General features: G+C 48.3%; 1 protein-coding gene across 1 annotated transcript in view; it reads left to right on the top strand.

Annotated features, from left to right (window-relative positions):
* Positions 1-19735, top strand: part of PGM2L1 (phosphoglucomutase 2 like 1) — a 46700-nt gene that overhangs the window by 12238 nt on the left and 14727 nt on the right. Inside the window, exons 2-11 of the mRNA XM_075851304.1 lie at positions 77-244; positions 11137-11243; positions 12264-12348; positions 12893-12976; positions 13889-14082; positions 14428-14617; positions 15564-15661; positions 16129-16306; positions 16930-17023; positions 18177-18306. Of these exons, the coding sequence (XP_075707419.1) occupies positions 77-244; positions 11137-11243; positions 12264-12348; positions 12893-12976; positions 13889-14082; positions 14428-14617; positions 15564-15661; positions 16129-16306; positions 16930-17023; positions 18177-18306 (1328 nt within the window). The remainder of the gene's footprint in view (positions 1-76; positions 245-11136; positions 11244-12263; positions 12349-12892; positions 12977-13888; positions 14083-14427; positions 14618-15563; positions 15662-16128; positions 16307-16929; positions 17024-18176; positions 18307-19735) is intronic.

Below are 19735 nucleotides of genomic sequence, written 5' to 3'. Positions count from 1 at the left end.
TGGTTTCTTTCCCCCTTGTAGTGACTGATTTCTCAGGTGAGGTCTTGGGGTGACCTGTGTTTTCCTCTCCCAACAGAACCCCAAAACCAGAGTTCAGATATTGTCGCTGCTCCAGGATGGGATGACCAAGGAGCTGCGGGAACGGCTGTGTTCCCGGTTGTCATTCGGCACGGCCGGGCTGCGCTCCGCCATGGGGGCCGGATTCTCCAGAATCAATGATCTGACCATCATACAGACCACCCAGGTGAGTGATTATCAGCCCTCCGGCCGCCCGGCTCTTCTTCTACTCAGGCGTTTCTCGGTTGTTTCTGGGAAAGCTGGGTGACAACCAATATGGCCTCCGGTACTGCTACTAAAAGGGTTGTCACCCAGCTTTTCCAGTCTCCTGATTGGCAGAGATATAGAAGTGGAGCGTTCTAAATAGTTGGATGCAGCAGTAAATGTGGGTGTAAAGGTCGTCACCCAGAGTCAAATATTGTATTTAATGAAGATTCAACAAGTAAAATAAAGAAAAAAACATAAAAAATAAATTGCTTTTCTATTTCTCCACTGATTTGAGTTATTTTGTTTATCTTTCTCTATTCACATCCAAAGCTGCTTTAGAAAAATCTACTGGTTGCCCTTAGAAGCAGAAAACAGTTTAGCTCCACCCCATTGTCACACGACCTCTAACTGGTATCAGGGCTCCCACAATGCACTGTTCTCTGGTAAAAGAAATCCTGCAGAATAGTGAGTGCAGCTCTGGAGTATAATACAGGATGTAACTCAGGATCAGTACAGGATAAGTAATGTAATATATGTCCACAGTGACTCCACCAGCAGAATAGTGAGTGCAGCTCTGGAGTATAATACAGGATGTATCTCAGGATCAGTACAGGATAAGTAAGGTAATGTATGTACACCGTGACTCCCCCAGCAGAATAGTGAGTGCAGCTCTGGAGTATAATACAGGATGTAACTCAGGATCAGTACAGGATAAGTAATGTAATGTATGTACACAGTGACTCCACCAGCAGAATAGTGAGTGCAGCTCTGGAGTATAATACAGGATGTAACTCAGGATCAGTACAAGATAAGTAATGTATGTACACAGTGACTCCACCAGCAGAATAGTGAGTGCAGCTCTGGAGTATAATACAGGATGTAACTCAGGATCAGTACAGGATAAGTAATGTATGTACACAGTGACTCCACCAGCAGAATAGTGAGTGCAGCTCTGGAGTATAATACAGGATGTAACTCAGGATCAGTACAGGATAAGTAATGTAATGTATGTACACAGTGACTCCTCCAGCAGAATAGTGAGTGCAGCTCTGGAGTATAATACAGGATGTAACTCAGGATCAGTACAGGATAAGTAATGTAATGTATGTACACAGTGACTACACCAGCAGAATAGTGAGTGCAGCTCTGGAGTATAACACAGGATGTAACTCAGTATCAGTACAGGATAAGTAATGTAATGTATGTACACAGTGACTCCACCAGCAGAATAGTGAGTGCAGCTCTGGAGTATAATACAGGATGTAACTCAGGATCAGTACAGGATAAGTAATGTATGTACACAGTGACTCCACCAGCAGAATAGTGAGTGCAGCTCTGGAGCATAATACAGGATGTAACTCAGGATCAGTACAGGATAAGTAATGTAATGTATGTACACAGTGACTCCACCAGCAGAATAGTGAGTGCAGCTCTGGAGTATAATACAGGATATAACTCAGGATCAGTACAGGATAAGTAATGTAATGTACACAGTGACTCCACCAGCAGAATAGTGAGTGCAGCTCTGGAGTATAATACAGGATATAACTCAGGATCAGTACAGGATAAGTAATGTAATGTATGTACACAGTGACTCCACCAGCAGAATAGTGAGTGCAGCTCTGGAGTATAATACAGGATATAACTCAGGATCACAACAGGATAAGTAATTTAATGTATGTACACAGTGACTCCACCAGCAGAATAGTGAGTGCAGCTCTGGAGTATAATACAGGATGTAACTCAGGATCAGTACAGGATAAGTAATGTAATGTATGTACACAGTGACTCCACCAGCAGAATAGTGAGTGCAGCTCTGGAGTATAATACAGGATATAACTCAGGATCACAACAGGATAAGTAATTTAATGTATGTACACAGTGACTCCACCAGCAGAATAGTGAGTGCAGCTCTGGAGTATAATACAGGATATAACTCCGGATCAGTACAGGATAAGTAATGTAATGTATGTACACAGTGACTCCACCAGCAGAATAGTGAGTACAGCTCTGGAGTATAATACAGGATGTAACTCAGGATCAGTACAGGATAAGTAATGTAATGTATGTACACAGTGACTCCACCAGCAGAATAGTGAGTGCAGCTCTGGAGTATAATACAGGATATAACTGAGGATCAGAAAAGGATAAGTAATGTAATGTACGTACACAGTGACTCCACCAGCAGAATAGTGAGTGCAGCTCTGGAGTATAATACAGGATGTAACTCAGGATCAGTACAGGATAAGTAATGTATGTACACAGTGACTCCCCCAGCAGAATAGTGAGTGCAGCTCTGGAGTATAATACAGGATGTAACTCAGGATCAGTACATGATAAGTAATGTAATGTATGTACACAGTGACTCCACCAGCAGAATAGTGAGTGCAGCTCTGGAGTATAATACAGGATGTAACTCAGGATCAGTACAGGATAAGTAATGTAATGTATGTACACAGTGACTCCACCAGCAGAATAGTGAGTGCAGCTCTGGAGTATAATACAGGATATAACTCAGGATCACAACAGGATAAGTAATTTAATGTATGTACACAGTGACTCCACCAGCAGAATAGTGAGTGCAGCTCTGGAGTATAATACAGGATGTAACTCAGGATCAGTACAGGATAAGTAATGTAATGTATGTACACAGTGACTCCACCAGCAGAATAGTGAGTGCAGCTCTGGAGTATAATACAGGATATAACTCAGGATCACAACAGGATAAGTAATTTAATGTATGTACACAGTGACTCCACCAGCAGAATAGTGAGTGCAGCTCTGGAGTATAATACAGGATATAACTCCGGATCAGTACAGGATAAGTAATGTAATGTATGTACACAGTGACTCCACCAGCAGAATAGTGAGTACAGCTCTGGAGTATAATACAGGATGTAACTCAGGATCAGTACAGGATAAGTAATGTAATGTATGTACACAGTGACTCCACCAGCAGAATAGTGAGTGCAGCTCTGGAGTATAATACAGGATATAACTGAGGATCAGAACAGGATAAGTAATGTAATGTACGTACACAGTGACTCCACCAGCAGAATAGTGAGTGCAGCTCTGGAGTATAATACAGGATGTAACTCAGGATCAGTACAGGATAAGTAATGTATGTACACAGTGACTCCCCCAGCAGAATAGTGAGTGCAGCTCTGGAGTATAATACAGGATGTAACTCAGGATCAGTACATGATAAGTAATGTAATGTATGTACACAGTGACTCCACCAGCAGAATAGTGAGTGCAGCTCTGGAGTATAATACAGGATGTAACTCAGGATCAGTACAGGATAAGTAATGTAATGTATGTACACAGTGACTCCACCAGCAGAATAGTGAGTGCAGCTCTGGAGTATAATACAGGATGTAACTCAGGATCAGTACAGGATAAGTAATGTAATGTATGTACACTGTGACTCCACCAGCAGAATAGTGAGTGCAGCTCTGGAGTATAATACAGGATGTAACTCAGGATCAGTACAGGATAAGTAATGTATGTACACAGTGACTCCACCAGCAGAATAGTGAGTGCAGCTCTGGAGTATAATACAGGATGTAACTCAGGATCAGTACAGGATAAGTAATGTAATGTATGTACACAGTGACTCCACCAGCAGAATAGTGAGTGCAGCTCTGGAGTATAATACAGGATGTAACTCAGGATCAGTACAGGATAAGTAATGTAATGTATGTACACTGTGACTCCACCAGCAGAATAGTGAGTGCAGCTCTGGAGTATAATACAGGATGTAACTCAGGATCAGTACAGGATAAGTAATGTAATGTATGTACACAGCGACTCCACCAGCAGAATAGTGAGTGCAGCTCTGGAGTATAATACAGGATGTAACTCAGGATCAGTACAGGATAAGTAATGTAATGTATGTACACAGTGACTCCACCAGCAGAATAGTGAGTGCAGCTCTGGAGTATAATACAGGATGTAACTCAGGATCAGTACAGGATAAGTAATGTCATGTATGTACACAGTGACTCCCCCAGCAGAATAGTGAGTGCAGCTCTGGAGTATAATTCAGGATATGTGAGGCATGTACACAGTGATTGTACTGTGTTTTTTTTTGTACCATGTATATGTGTATTAATACCGTATCCGCTACGTGTGTGGGTCCTCTCATCGTGACCATACACATTAAATAACCACTGGCAGTGTTTTATCTTTCGTGAGAACAAGGGACGTGACCTTTTGCGATCTGACATTTCTGATCCTTCTTTCCCTTGATTTTCCGCTGTCGGTGGAGAGTCAGGACACCCCCATACACATCGGATCGTTACCCTGGCGGGCTCCCCCGGGTTGTGTCTATTCTCCCCCATCAGTAAGGTGCCACTTTCTTTTCCTTGCCGGAGATGGATGTGGTCAGTGATCGCTTCCAGCTCCGTGAACGTGGCACTGGGTGAAAACACCTGAATGTATGGAGGGCAGAGCGCAGGTTTTAAGACACATTGGCAAAATAATCTACAACCCGCGATGTAGATTTATATATGTGGAGATGGACTTTGCGCTCAGGTTTGAAGCTTCGCTGTCTGTGTGTGTCCGTCTTATTCATGAAGCAGGCAGCTCTGGATGAGCGGAGCTCAGTGCAGATAGAGGATGACTACAATACATGGAAGTCTAATAGAAGTCTAAACCGTGAGATGATCCGTGGCGTAAGACGATCCCTGTGCCGCGTCTGGGACCCATGAGAGATCATTATCCACAGTCCCTAGTCGTGCCCCTCTTCAGATCCGGGCATGGCAGGCCCGGGCACATCTTACCCAGGTCTCAGAGCAATCAAGTACACAACCTGCAGACACCTTGGCATCGCCCAGAGATTATCAGTGTGCTGGAGGATGGCAGACGCCTCATGGTGCCCTCACAATACATTGCCCCTATTCCCTTTACTGTCCTACTGCGCCCTCTGCTGGTGGTCAGGAAGATAGGTGCATTCTCCACTGCTGCCTGTGCTGCACTATATGTGATCTAGAGAATGGGGGTGCAGTCGGCTATTGCGTGATGCCCCCTGCTGGCCGGTGTCATCCTCTGCAGGTACAGTTTAGGTTCTGCCAGGGACGGCCCAGCTCCGTGCATTCGTCAGTAAGTGGCTGCGAGAAGGACCTGGTCACCCTGTGTATATTGGCAGGCTGTGGGTGGTGGGGGCTGGGCCGTGCCTGCTTTGTCTTGGTGTCGCGGCTGCACGTTGTTGTCTTCGCTCCGTTGCCCTGTCTTTGGGGTAACCCCTGTAATAAATCTGATGTCCCCCCTCCAGGAACCCATATCGATCCCAGCTCCAGAAGTAGCATCGTTATTGATGGTGATCACAGGGTTAATTCGCTATCTGGAAAGACACTAAAGCTCTGTTCATCCTGAGCCTCCTGGTTCATGAATAGATATGTCAGAACTGCAGAGAGATGAAGCAGAGGTGGAGGGTTGTGACTCTGTATGACAATATCGATTTCTATGCCTTTCAGGATATGTGGAAAGCTGGGTGACAAACACTCTCCGCACTGTATGGCAGCCCTCATCATCCGCGAGTTAAAGGAATATTCCAGTTTCAGCAAATAAAAGTTGTACTAGTTTCCAATATACTTTCTTTATGAATTCCTCACCGTTTTCTAGACCTCTGCTTGCTGTCAAACACTAAGAACCTTCATTGCTTCCTTTCAGTGGATATGAATCTGTCCTGGTCATGTGATGGACGCACAGCAGCTCGTTAGTGTCAGTTATCAGAGCTGTGCCCCAAAGGAAGCAATAAAGGTTCCTAGTGAATGACAGCAAGCAGAGGTCTGGAAATGATACAGAAAATATACTGGAAAATTATAGAACTTCGTTTACAAGGAATAACGTTTATTGCTGAAATACTTCTTTAAAATATTGAGGGTTCACAGGAGATGAGGACTGTGGGAAATTACTTCTCACAGCTGGGGGTTTGTAACAATGTATCCAGTCTAGACAATCCTCTGTGAGTAAACAGCCTGGACTCCAGACTGATCCGTTTTACCTGCACAGATACATTGTAACAAACTATCAGGACTGGAGACAGATTAAGGTCTAGTTCACACTGAGATTTTTGGCGCGGAAACCGAAAAAATGGCCGAAATCGCCTCCCATTGATTTCAATGGGAGGTGGAAGCACTTTTTCCCCGCGAGCGGAAAAAAACGCTAGTGGGAAGTAGAAGCATTTTGCCCTTTCTTCAGACGTTTCCTTCTCTGACCTCCCATTGACATCAATGGGAGACAGAGAAATGGCCGAGGCTGAAAAACGCCAGGAAAAACGCGTCGGAGAACGCGGCAGGTGTTCTGCCGGTAGATTTTTCCGCCTGCAAAAAACTCCATGTGAACAGGGCTTTGTGCTGCTGTGTTTTGCTCACGATACAATGTAACTAACCCTCAGCTGTGAGAAGCATTGGAGCAGGATGGGTATTCAATCTGTGAATGTAAACAATGACTGTTTCCATTCACTGAAAGCAAACCGATCTTAAAAATGGTCTCCATTCCCTTAGTGTTTTTATGTAACACAACTTATCCTGTTGCTTTGAACATGCTGGGAGTTGTAGTTTCACACCAGCTGGAGAGGTGCAGGTTCAGCTGCGGCAGTACTTCGGCTCTACGCTCTGGTTGCTGCGAGAGCTGTATACACTGTGTGTGAGACTACGCTCTGGTTGTTGCGAGAGCTGTATACACTGTGTGTGAGACTCTACGCTCTGGTTGCTGCGAGAGCTGTATACACTGTGTGTGAGACTCTACGCTCTGGTTGCTGCGAGAGCTGTATACACTGTGTGTGAGACTCTACGCTCTGGTTGCTGCGAGAGCTGTATACACTGTGTGTGAGACTCTACGCTCTGGTTGCTGCGAGAGCTGTATACACTGTGTGTGAGACTCTACGCTCTGGTTGCTGCGAGAGCTGTATACACTGTGTGTGAGACTCTACGCTCTGGTTGCTGCGAGAGCTGTATACACTGTGTGTGAGGTCACGTGTCCACGCTGGCGTCCTGTGTTGTGCAGAGCTGACTCGTGTAGTTGTGATTGAAGTGGAGCAGTGCGAGCCGGGGCCTGCAGCCTGAGATCCTGTATAGTCTTCCCCGATCCCTGCACGGACCAGACGCTTATATTTAGCACTTGACCTTACAAGATTCTCCGGCGCGCAGCGCTACGTTATTATTCCTGGTAAAGCCACAGACAACCTGACAAAACGTATTCAAGTCGATGGGTTCCGTCGGCCGCCAGTGGTGTCCGGGGTGCGACGGAGGCGGCGCTTCCGGTTATCCCCATGTTCTTCTCTGAAGGAGCAATAACGAATGCAGGTGTGAACAGGGCCTTACATTGTGGAGTCACACCAGATATCTATATATCTATACCCAGCTCCGCTCTGGGACATATGGGGGGGGGGGGGGGTCACCTGGTCAGGTGGGTGCCGCATCCAGACAGAGAATGTATAGAGAGGGGTCCGCAGGCTCGGCTGTTTCCATTACTCCTATAGATCCGAATGGAGAGAGCTGCGCCACTAAATGGCTAACCTGGGAGAAACCGTGTAAAACCTTTTGCATGGCTAATCTGTAGATTTACGTCGGGAAAGAGATGGGGTCTGGAGGGGGACATTGTGAGGGAGCAGCGGGTTTGGAGGGGACTGTGGGATTTGAAGGGGACAATGGGGTCTGGTGGCGGCAGCGGGTTTTGGAGGGGGCAGTTGGGTGCGGAGAGGACTAGTGTTTGGAGGGGACAATGGGGACTAGTGGCGGCAGCGAGGTTTAGAGGGGTCTGGAGGGGGCAGCGGGGTTTGGAGGGGACTGGGGTCTGCAGGGGACAATGGGGTGTGGTGATGGCAGCAGGGTTTGGAGGGGTGTGGTGATGGCAGCGGGGTTTGGAGGGGTGTGGTGATGGCAGCGGGGTTTGGAGGGGTGTGGTGATGGCAGCAGGGTTTGGAGGGGTGTGGTGATGGCAGCAGGGTTTGGAGGGGTGTGGTGATGGCAGCAGGGTTTGGAGGGGTGTGGTGATGGCAGCAGGGTTTGGAGGGGTGTGGTGATGGCAGCAGGGTTTGGAGGGGTGTGGTGATGGCAGCAGGGTTTGGAGGGGTGTGGTGATGGCAGCAGGGTTTGGAGGGGTGTGGTGATGGCAGCAGGGTTTGGAGGGGTGTGGTGATGGCAGCAGGGTTTGGAGGGGTGTGGTGATGGCAGCAGGGTTTGGAGGGGTGTGGTGATGGCAGCAGGGTTTGGAGGGGTGTGGTGGTGGCAGCAGGGTTTGGAGGGGTGTGGTGGTGGCAGCAGGGTTTGGAGGGGTCTGGAGTGGGCAGTGGGGTCTGCAGGGGACAATGGAGTTTGGAGGGGCAGCGGGGTCCGGAGAGGACTGTGGGGTCTGGCAGCAGCTTGTCCCCCCCCCCCCCCTCACCATGCACAGGCGAGCCCATTTATGATAGTCGGGTGAATTAGCTGTTGGCCAAACAAGCATTTGACTAACAACGACCTCGTGTGCGGCCGGCTTTACTTTCCAGTGACATCCATATCTATCAGTAGGGAACGCAAATCCTCCAGGGGGCGCTGCAACAAGAAGAGGACTTATCCTTACACAGGAACCCCCAGTTATGACATTGGGACGCGCCATCATAGGGGCCGCAGCGATCACAGTGCAGGAGAAGATCGATCTCCTCGTCTCCCTCCACTGCTGATGATTTCCTGCAACCAGACACTTTCTCGCCTCTGCACCTCCAGGTTGGGTTAATTATTGATACTATTTCTATGCCGTGCGCCCTCAAACCGTTCAATACCGTTAATTCATGCAGTTCGATGCTAAGCTGTGCGGTCGCGGGGCTGTAACACGTGAATTCAGTCAGTAGCGGGATGTGATGTAGCCGGCGCTGCACTAATAAATGCCTGCGCCGGCCCTGAAGACCGAGAATACGGTGCGCGCACTGCAAAGCACCCCATGTTCTGTCTTCAGTGCCAGCGCCGCCGCTCATTGGTGCAGTGCCGGCCGCATCACCTAATTCTGACCGCGCGCACACTTGTCAGGAGCGGGGTAATGTATTACACAGCCGCAGCCCCGCTCTAACCGCGGACATCAGAGAAACCTCTCATCTCCACCGTTATTCCCTTGAATGCTGCGATCAAAGCTGAGCCCAACATTCAAGGGGTAAATGAGAAGGGGGACCCCTGTGACACGATCGAGGGACATACCATATATGGGCAGACATTTCTGGGTCCATTGAAGGTCCCCAGGACTGTGTGACCATGTTTCCTGTTAGGACATACGGAGGTAACAGCTGAGTGTGTGTGTGTGTGTGTGTGTGTGTGTGTGTGTACATACGGAGGTTCAAAATTCATCATCATCGCACCTCGCGCCTCACATCAGAAAATGGAAGAACTTTTTTTTTTTTTTTTTTTATTGTCAAAGTATCATTTTGGTATCGAGAATCACAATATTACACAAAGTATCGCTATTGAAGTCCAAGTTGCGGTATCGTGGCAACCCTCGTTCCAGGGACTGCTGGTTGTGGCCTCTCAGGTCTTTGGGCATTTATAGGGCAGAATTGGCACCAAGAACCGTTCGGCCGTTACCTAAATTCGAATTTTCCTATCCCGAAATACAGGAGGGGTGACCGGTACAATGCAAAGTACGACGACTTTATTAGATAGAAGATAAAATACAGAATATAAAGTGGAACGACAAACCCACGAGGCAGCGATCCCCACACGTAAATACGGAAGACCTCCTATAAAGAGAAGCGCAGCAGCCGCGTGGTGACAATCAGACAAGACCGGCACAAAAAGGGACAGAATACAGACCAAAAGGGGGGACCCCCATCCCAAACATCGCCACCTGCTTCATCCGGGGGTCGCAACACGTTTGGGGTCAGGGTCCCCCTCTTTTGGTCTGTATTCTGTCCCTTTTTGTGCCTGTCTAGTCTACGGGTACAACACGGTTACAATTCGGGTCAGTTCACACGTTGCGTAAATACTGCGGAATTAATACAGAGGCAGCAAAGTGGATGGAACAAGCCTCCTCCACGCGCTGCGCAAATACTGAGCGGAAAAAACGCTCCGACGTTGACCTGCGGGGCAGAGTTTTTATTCCGCAGCGCGTCATTTGTATTTACGTAAACGCTGTTTATTTGTTGCGGTTTTCCACATTGAATTCAATGTGGAGGTAAAACCCGCAACAAATCGCAATTGTTAAGTTTTTTTTTAAGCGGTTCGCAGCTGAAATTCCGCAGTATTTATGCAACGTGTGAACTGACCCGAATTGTAACGAGCCGTGCCCCAGTGTGTCCATCACATGACCAGAACAGATTTTTGTCCACTGGAAAAAAACAATAATGGTTGACTGAAAGCAAGCAGAGGTCTTGATAACCGGATCAGGAAGGTGTTTTGCATAATGTGCCAGGGGGGACCGTCGTCCTGGCACCCAGGTATGGATCCCATCCTCCTGCTGTCCTGGTACGGTACCTCCCGTCCTGGTATGATACCTGCCGTCCTGGTAAGGTGCCCATCATCCTGCTGCCTTTGTATGATACCTGCTGTCCTGGTAAGGTGCCCAACCTCCTGCTGCCCTGGTATGGTGCCTGTCCTCCTGGTATGGTGCCCATCCTCCTGCCTCCCTGGTATGGTGCCCATCTTCCTGCCGCCCTGGTATGGTGCCCATCTTCCTGCCGCCCTGGTATGGTGCCCATCAACCTGCCGCCCTGGTATGGTGCCCATCAACCTGCCGCCCTGGTATGGTGCCCATCAACCTGCCGCCCTGGTATGGTGCCCATCAACCTGCCGCCCTGGTATGGTCCCCATCTTCCTTCCACCCTGGTATGGTTCTGGTATGGTGCCCGTCATCCCCCATAGCTGTTGGTAGTTGACCTGTTCTGTGTGGTGTTTTATTCAGGGAATGTTCCAATATCTGAAGAGGAGCTTCCCTCACCTGAAGAGCCGGGGCGTTGTGGTGGGATACGACACACGGGAACAAGCCAGCAGCAACTGCAGCAGCCAGAGGTGAGAGCCCATTATACACAGCCCGCTACACGTATGACATCACAGCTCACCAAGTATCCGCAGAGGACATGTCATGGAAACGTCACCTCAATATAAACTCATATGTCAATCATTGCAGTCCCACCCACACTCAGCTGCTCAGCCTGGTAAACACTGGGCACACCACAGCACTGTTGCTTGGATTCTGTCCGCAGGAGGCCGCCCAGCATCAATCTTCTGTACAGGTTGTATTGTGTGTATATATAACACCACCCATAATGCACTGTGGCAAGCATCAGCCTTATCTAAACCCCTCCCGATAGTATTGTAATTGCTGCATCTCACACACCCAGAGCTGCGGTCTACATTCTGTTACTAGGAGATGTAGAGTTTACACCACGAGCTATGCAGTTATATGATATGGGATAATTTATAGATCATAGCTGAGCTGAGGCCACAAATAGCATCTGTATCAATGCAGCTCTGGTTGTGACTGGAGTATAATTCAATATACTGTAGGATAAGAAAAAAGTATTGGTCGGAGCCGCGATACTCGTGCCTGTTCCTGCCGCTACCAAACTGGAATGTGTTTTTAGACATTGTTATTTATTACTGCAATTCCTTCTTCTAGTCTGACGTTCTCCTTACTCCACATCTGCTGTAGTGCGATCACACAGATCATCGCCGTAGATTATATAGGCCTGATTAAGGCTTTCCCTCAGACTCCAGCTTCATTGGATTCTCTAAAAGTTAGCCTGTAATACATTTCCTGTCTCATCCACCTTGCTTTACACTGAAACACTTCTCCATTAGGGAAAAACTGATCAGTGACTCCAGCTGCATTGTGTTTTGGAGTTTGAGGTACTTGGTAATTCACCTCCTGTCTCATCAGCGGTTTAGGCTGTTGCTCTCTCTTTCCCCTATGCTTTACACAGCAGCTTTACTTTCTCGGATCGGCTGTTAGAGGACAGAATCGGCATAATCCTCCACACCCTGCATCTTTAGGAGGATTTACCCCTGTGGTGATTTGCTATGTTTCAGACTTGCTAAACTGACAGCGACGGTGCTCCTCAGCCGTGGCGTGCGGGTATACCTCTTCTCCAGATACGTGCCCACGCCATTCGTGGTAAGTGCCGACTTTGGGGGGAGGCGACGATGTCGATTACGCAGCAGTGGGAATCCATATTCACTAGACTATATATATTGGTAATCCAGTAGTGATGGGCTCACAAATATTCCCATGCCAGATTAACAGATGTTTATCTGATAGTCCGGTACCGGCAGATTACGACCGGTTTTACACTGCTGTCCCCTCTGTGTACATGATAGCGATCGGCGGGGGATGGTCCGGCATATCTGATAATCCAGCACTTTGACATTCCAATGGATTCCGGATTATCAGATTGTACTATTACCTCTACGAGGTCCATAATGGCCTCCGAGGTCCCGCTCCCCTCAGTCACACATGAGGTTTATTTCTATGGTAGCAACTAGACTGTCCCCCAAAGTCTGTCATCGGGCGAGATAAACCTATTGTATTCCCGAGATAAGCGGCGCCAGAACGAATTTTCGCCTCTTATCTCCCTGTCTCATAGGCTTGCCTCTCAGCTCTGTGCCACATGCGTTTCACTGTGTCAGTGTTAGTAATCGTCTGTTCCCCTCCCCCACAGCCGTACGCTGTCCAGAAGCTGAAAGCAGTGGCCGGGGTGATGATCACAGCGTCTCACAACCGCAAGGAAGACAATGGCTACAAGGTGAGGGCCTCTGGACTGCGGTAACGCACAGCTGTAGTGTCTTGTATGCTCCAATCACAACTAGAGCTGTATTCAGTTATGCTATGTCTTCTACTCCACTCACATCCAGAGCTGTATTTAATTATGTGATGTCTTTTACTCCAGTCACATCCAGAGCTGTATTTAATGATGTGATGTCTTTTACTCCAGTCACATCCAGAGCTGTATTTAATTATGTGATGTCTTTTACTCCAGACACATCCAGAGCTATCTTCAGTTATCTTTTACTCCAGTCACAACCAGAGCTGTATTTAATTATGTGATGTGTTCTACTCCATTCACATGCAGAGTTGTATTTAATTATGTAATGGCTTCTACTACAGTCCCATCCAAAGCTGTATTCACAGTCCTGTCTTCTTCTCCAGTCACACGCAGAGCTGTATTCAGTTATTTTATTTCTTTCGCACAGTGCATACGGGTTTCTTGTGGCAAACAATATCAGCTTTGGATGTGACTGGAGCATAAGACGTGATATAATTCGGTACAAAATAAGAAAAGATCTTTGCAAAGTTTCTCAACATTATGAAGACTCCACATTAATTTTGTAAATATTTTTACTGATTTGATGTCCTACTCCAGTCACATCTAGAGCTGCATTTACAGTTCTACAGGAAGCCATCAGTACGGCACTGACACGACTCTATTTAGATGAGATCCCATAATACATTTATCTGAGCTATATTTTTTTCTACATACACACAGGCTACTGATGTCAACGCTGCATCTCCCACAATGCAGCGCAGCCAGTTTTGCATTATATATAGACATCCAGGGGCAGGCATGACATGGGAGGTCAGGAATAATAGGAAAGCAGCAGGATAGTGAATGCAGCTTTGGATGTGATTGGAGTATAAGGTCTCATGTTCTTTTCAGGTGTACTGGGAGAATGGCGCTCAGATCACCGCACCCCATGACAAGGAGATCCTGAAATGCGTGGAGCAGTACCCGGTGCCCTGGCCGGACTCCTGGAACGTGAATCTAGTTGACACAAGCCCGCGCATGACGGACCCCCTGCAAGTAGTCAGCGAAAGCTACATGGAAGACCTCCGGGCAGTCTGCATCCACAGGTATCTCGCGTGACACGTGACCTGTCCCAGCCAATAAATAGATCCTTATAAATGTATAAACCTTATTCAGTCCTTTAATTCAGGACCATGATTCGGCACGGGGAGCTAGATTCTGACTCCTCCTATCCTGGGCGGGGCTTGTCACGATTTGTGGTAATGAAGTGACAAGCTCCGCCCACCTACCCATATATCCGGTAATTTTTCCAGTACTCCGCCATAAAGCATTATCATTAGAGGCGTGAGCAGGAATCATTAATAAGGGAGGTTTCCCTTTAAATAGCGTCAGGATTGGGGAGTGGTTAGAGGCGGAGCCTACAGCGGGTGATCTGTGTGTGTGATCTGCAGGGAGCTGAACCAGAAGACGCGGCTGCGGTTCGTCCACACGTCCTTCCATGGAGTCGCTCACGATTACGTCCAGTCGGCCTTCAGAGTCTTTGGGTTTAACCCTCCGATTCCCGTCCCCGAACAGAAGGACCCGGACCCTAATTTTTCCACTGTGAGATGTCCCAACCCTGAGGAAGGCGAGTGCGTGCTGGTAAATACTCCCATGGACCCATGGCTGCCATTAAACCCCGCCCAGGGTTGTGACCCAGCTTTCCTATGAACCAGAATGGAAAATGCGACTTAGTAGTGCAATGATACATCTCCTGCATGCCCTGCACCATAACTAGTCGGATTTGCCATTCTGGAGTCTGGGAAAGCTGGGTGGAACTCCCTATGGTGTGCGTGTTGGTTGTCACCCAGCTTTCCTATCCTCCCTAAATGACTAATCTACCTTGCAGCATAACTAGATGCATTTGCCATTCAGGAGCCTGGAAAAGCTGAATGACCCGCCCACCCCCCTTCTGTGGCATCTGTAATGGTGTTCTTGTATGTGGTAACCCAGCTTTCTCACTCAACCTGAATAGCAAATCTGCCTGGTCCAATATTGCAGCATAGCTAGACAGATTTGCCATTCAGAAGTCAGGAAAAGATGGGTAAAACCTCCTTTTGGTGTTCATATTGGTTGTCACTCAGCTTTCCTATCCCTCTTTAATGCCGAATCTTTCTTGTAGCATAACTAGATAGATTTAGCCTGGAAAAGCTGGGTGACCCCCATTCTGTGGCAGCTGTAATGGTCTACTTGTAGGTAGTAACCCAGCTTTCTTAACCTCCTGAATGGCAAATCTGACTTGTAATGCCTGGTTAAGTCTTGCTGAATAACTAGACAGTTTTGACTTTCAGACATCTGGGTAACCCCGAACCTCAACCCTGTGGCAGATGTAATGGTGTTGTATGTAGTAGCCCAGATTTCTTAACCTCCTGAATGGCAGATCTACTTAATAATGCCTGGTCCTGCATTGCAGCAGAACTAGACAGATTTGCATTCAGTAATCTGGAAAAGCTGGGTTTTGAGCCCTGTCGGAGCTTGGTGCGGCTGTATGTACAGAGGACTGGAGGCTGCTATAAAGGTGTAACGCTGTGCGCTCCGCTCGTCCTAGGAGCTGGCTCTCAGGTTGGCAGAGAAGGAGGGCGCCCGGGTGGTGCTGGCTACGGATCCGGATGGCGATCGCTTGGCCGTGGCAGAACTACAAGACTCGTAAGTGGTGAACATTTATAATATTTCATCCCCGTAGCGTAATATGGTAATGATTGTAATCAGGGGGGAGGCGCCAGACCGCACAGCAGACGGGTGACCAATCCCGAGGTCCGTACCGTCATCTACATCATGATTGGTCACTCGCATAGAGCAGAGTGGGGGGGGGGGGGTGTTAAAGGGGTATTCCCACCTTAGACATTATTGGCATATCCATAAATGTCAGATCGATGCGGTCCCAGCACTGGTGGCGGATGAGGATGTGTGATTCTACCGCTTTACCGGAAGGGGAGGAGCTCTTCATCTCATTAATACAAGCCGCATCCCAGTAATCACCGCACACTAAGGGAGGGTTAACAAAATAAGTGACCCCCCCCCCCCCCCCAGTGCTCCGAGACCGCAAAATAGTGATCTGGGGTGGAGAAGCGAAGTGTTAACCCTTGACTGACCGCGATCGCTTCCGTTCTCAGGGGCTGCTGGAAGGTGCTCACCGGGAACGAGCTGGCGGCCCTCCTCGGGTGGTGGATGTTCTTCTGCTGGGAAAAGTCCGGCTCCGCTGCCGAAGTGCGGGAGGTTTACATGCTGGCCACGACCGTCTCCTCCGCCATCCTGTGGGCGATCTCCTCCAAAGAAGGCTTCCGATACGAGGTGCGTCCGAATCGTGGGGTATTTAAAGGGAACCCATCACTAGGAATAGGGCTACTACGACGGGGTGGGTTGGGGGTGCTAATTCTTTTGCAAGGGGCAATACGTTTTTAACGGGGGAGGTGTCCAGGTCATCCATATATAAAACTTGTGTAATCATTGTGTAATGAATAGTTCTGCAGCTTTCTAATATACTTTGTTTTTTATGATCTCTGCTTGCTATCAGTGAATGGACACACAGACCTAATACTTCTTACAGCTGAGGGGTTGTTACAATTGTATCCGGTCTAGACAATACTGTGCTAGGTATGGAGCCTAGCACAGTATCCGGTCTGATACATTTTTATCTGCACTGCTACATTGCAACAAACTGTCAGGACAGTAGAGAGATGTGTCTAGCCTGGATACAACGGTAACAAACCCTCAGCTGTGAGAAGTATTCGGTCAGGATGGGTTTTCAGACTCTGGATGTAAACAAGAATGTTCTCGTTCACTGACAGCAAGCGGAGCTCTTAAAATGGTGAGGATTTGAAGTATATAAACTTTTTATTTCATGATGACGCTGAAGTGGAAACCCTGATAGTAATGTGGAGGTTTCTATAGGATCGGTCTCTCTTCTCTTACAGGAAACTCTGCCGGGATTCAAATGGATCGGGAATCGAGTGAAATCCCTCCTGGATCAAAATAAAACGGTCCTGTTTGCCTTTGAGGAATCTATAGGTCAGTGCTCGGTCCACAATGCAGGTGAATGAACCGCCTCTTATAATAAATCATAGAGAATAGAAGGTTTCCTCGTTCGGGATCCTCATCGATCAGTCTGAGCAGCTTCAAAGAGCGTCTCCTGCTCTGGAGGACCCGGGATGTCGGTGCATTACGTGGGCCGCACATTGATTTCAATGAGATCGGTGTAATGCTTCATACTTCCTGTGGGGGAGCTGCAGGGAAATTAAACCCCTTAGCGATTGCCAATAGACCTTTTTTATGGCGCTCTCTAAGGGGCCTTATACTGAAATATGTATCGGAATAAGCGTCGGTCCCCAATCTCGGCCGTTTAACCCCTTAGATGCTGCGGTCAATAGCTCCCCCTGTCATCCATCCATCGGTGGTACGGAAATGCAATGGCGGCTGCCAACGGGGTGCCATAAAACAAACTATGCATATGGGGTATTGCCGTAATCGTATCCGCCCAAAGATTAAACGTAACGTATTATTTATGCCGGACGGTGAACACCGTAAAAATAATGGCGGAGTTGCTGTTTTAAAAAAAAAAAAATTCCAACCCCTCCCCCCCAAAAAGTTCATTAAAGGTGAACAAACGGAAACAAATAGTGTGGTCATTATAGGGTTAAACACTTGCTGCCAGGTTTCCCCCCAGATCACAGCTGATCGTTGACGATCCCAGGACACCAGGTGATCATCTTATTGTTGGGTGACCCTTATAACAAAAAGGGCTTGTCCAAAGCGGAGAACCCCTTTAAAGGGGAGCGCCATTCCGTCCCCCACTTCAGACCGGGATCAGGTGAAGGTGTTTTTTTAAAGGGGCCACTGGGATCTAGTGAGGAACGTCTTCTGGAAGATCAAACCTCCCGATGTGGACGATGTCCTAGATCTTCACCGTTTCTTCACCCTGCGGCGGCTGCTACGAGTTCTCATTGGTGCCTGCTCCTACCACTAGGGGGAGATCTGTATACAGGTCGCCCCCTAGTGGTATCCGGAGGCAGCATTGTGTGGGGGGATGGTAGAAATGAGGAAATCGCTCCAGATCGCCGCTGGTTTGTAGAATAAATCCTTAGATGAGATGCGGTGTTGGCGCTGTGTGTACGTCCCCACAATCTGTCATATAACACGGACATTCTCTACAATTTCCATCAAGGCTTCATGTGCGGAACGGCCGTGCTGGACAAAGACGGAGTGAGCGCGGCCGCGGTTGTTGCAGAAATGGCGACTTATCTGGACAGCGTCAATACGAACTTGGAGCGGCAGCTCGTCCAGATATACGAAAAGTAAGCTGCGCGGGCCCGTGTCTGCAGGGGCTTCTCTTAAAGGGCCGGAAGTCTTAAAGCTTGAAGGGTTCTGCCCGTCGGTGACATTTCTGGTCTATCATCCCCGGGATAAATATCTGATCGATGCCGGCCCCGGCTCCCCCGCACATGCCAGGCCTCGTCTTCATTCATTCCCCACCTTCGCGCCTGAGAGCTGGCACCCGCATCTACCCGACACCTCCCCCGTGCCCGGGAAGAATCCCTCAATTATATAATGAAGTTCTGCCGCATTGACAAAGGGCTTTACGGCAGTTTTCTGGTTGAGTATTCCGGAGTTTGCCAAATTGCGCAATAATTTGTGACTTTTTACCGTTTCCTTTGCTCACGGCACTAGACCGGGTGAGGAGCGCCCGCTGTAAATTTACGGCGTGGGTTTAAGCTCGCTGTAATGTCGGGTGCCCGGTAATCGGAGGCTGCCAGTGACTAGAGAGGGGACGGACGTGCTTCTTACCGCTTCTGTCTTCTCTGAACTCGTGTACGCCGCGGTTTCTATTAATCGCGCTGTATACGTCACTGATCACATGATCGCCGGGATGTCGGCAGTAGGAGGCTTATGCCGGCTCTAACTAAACGAGTCCCTAATACAGAGAAAATTGTCCCTGAAAAAGTCGGTTCAGTTTTTTTTTACCTCTTCAACAGGCAAAGGGGAAAAAGCGTGTAAAAAAAACTGCGCCAAAAAACAGGCACGTCCGTTCGCATTGTTTTTTTTTTCTGTCTCCCATTGACTTCGATGGGGTTTTTGGGGCAGAAAAACGCCTCAAGGAAGGTCATGTCGCCTTTTTTTACCGTGAGCGGACAAAAACCGCTTCTGACTCCCATTGAAATCAATGGGAGGAGATTTGGGGTGTTTTTTGGCTCTGATTCCGATGCTGTTTCTGTGTCAAAACGCCAAAAAAACCGTGTGTGAACGGGGCCTAAGAGGGCTGATCTCCCTCCTGTGCAGCGCCAGTTAGGCCGTGTTCACACAGGTTTTTGCAGGTGGAAGTTCTGCATCAAAATTCCGTTTGGAAGTTTGAGGCAGATTTTCCTCTCCCTGCACGCCGATTTTCGTGGAGTTTTTCGCCTGTGGCCATTGAGCTCCGCGGGCATAAAACACCGCGAAATACGCTTTCTCCTGCCTCCCATTGATGTGAATGGGAGGTCAGAGGCATAAACACCCGAAGATGGGGCATGTCCCTTCTTTCTCCTCCACCTCCCCATTGAAATCAATGGGAGGCGTTTTCGGCCTGTTTTTGACGAGTTTTGCGGCGCGGTTTCCGTGTGAACATAGCCTTAGAGTATGTTCACACACCGTTTTTTTGTAGGCAGGAAAAATCCTCCTTGAAATTTCCTTTTCGGCCGCAGCCATTGAGCGCCGCTGGCAAAAAACGCCGTAAAAAACGCTATCTCC

This window comes from Rhinoderma darwinii, chromosome 2 (genome assembly GCF_050947455.1).
Source record: "Rhinoderma darwinii isolate aRhiDar2 chromosome 2, aRhiDar2.hap1, whole genome shotgun sequence".
NCBI lineage: Eukaryota > Metazoa > Chordata > Amphibia > Anura > Rhinodermatidae > Rhinoderma > Rhinoderma darwinii.
Note: the sequence above shows the minus strand (reverse complement) of the source record. Positions and strands in the feature narration are given on the sequence as shown.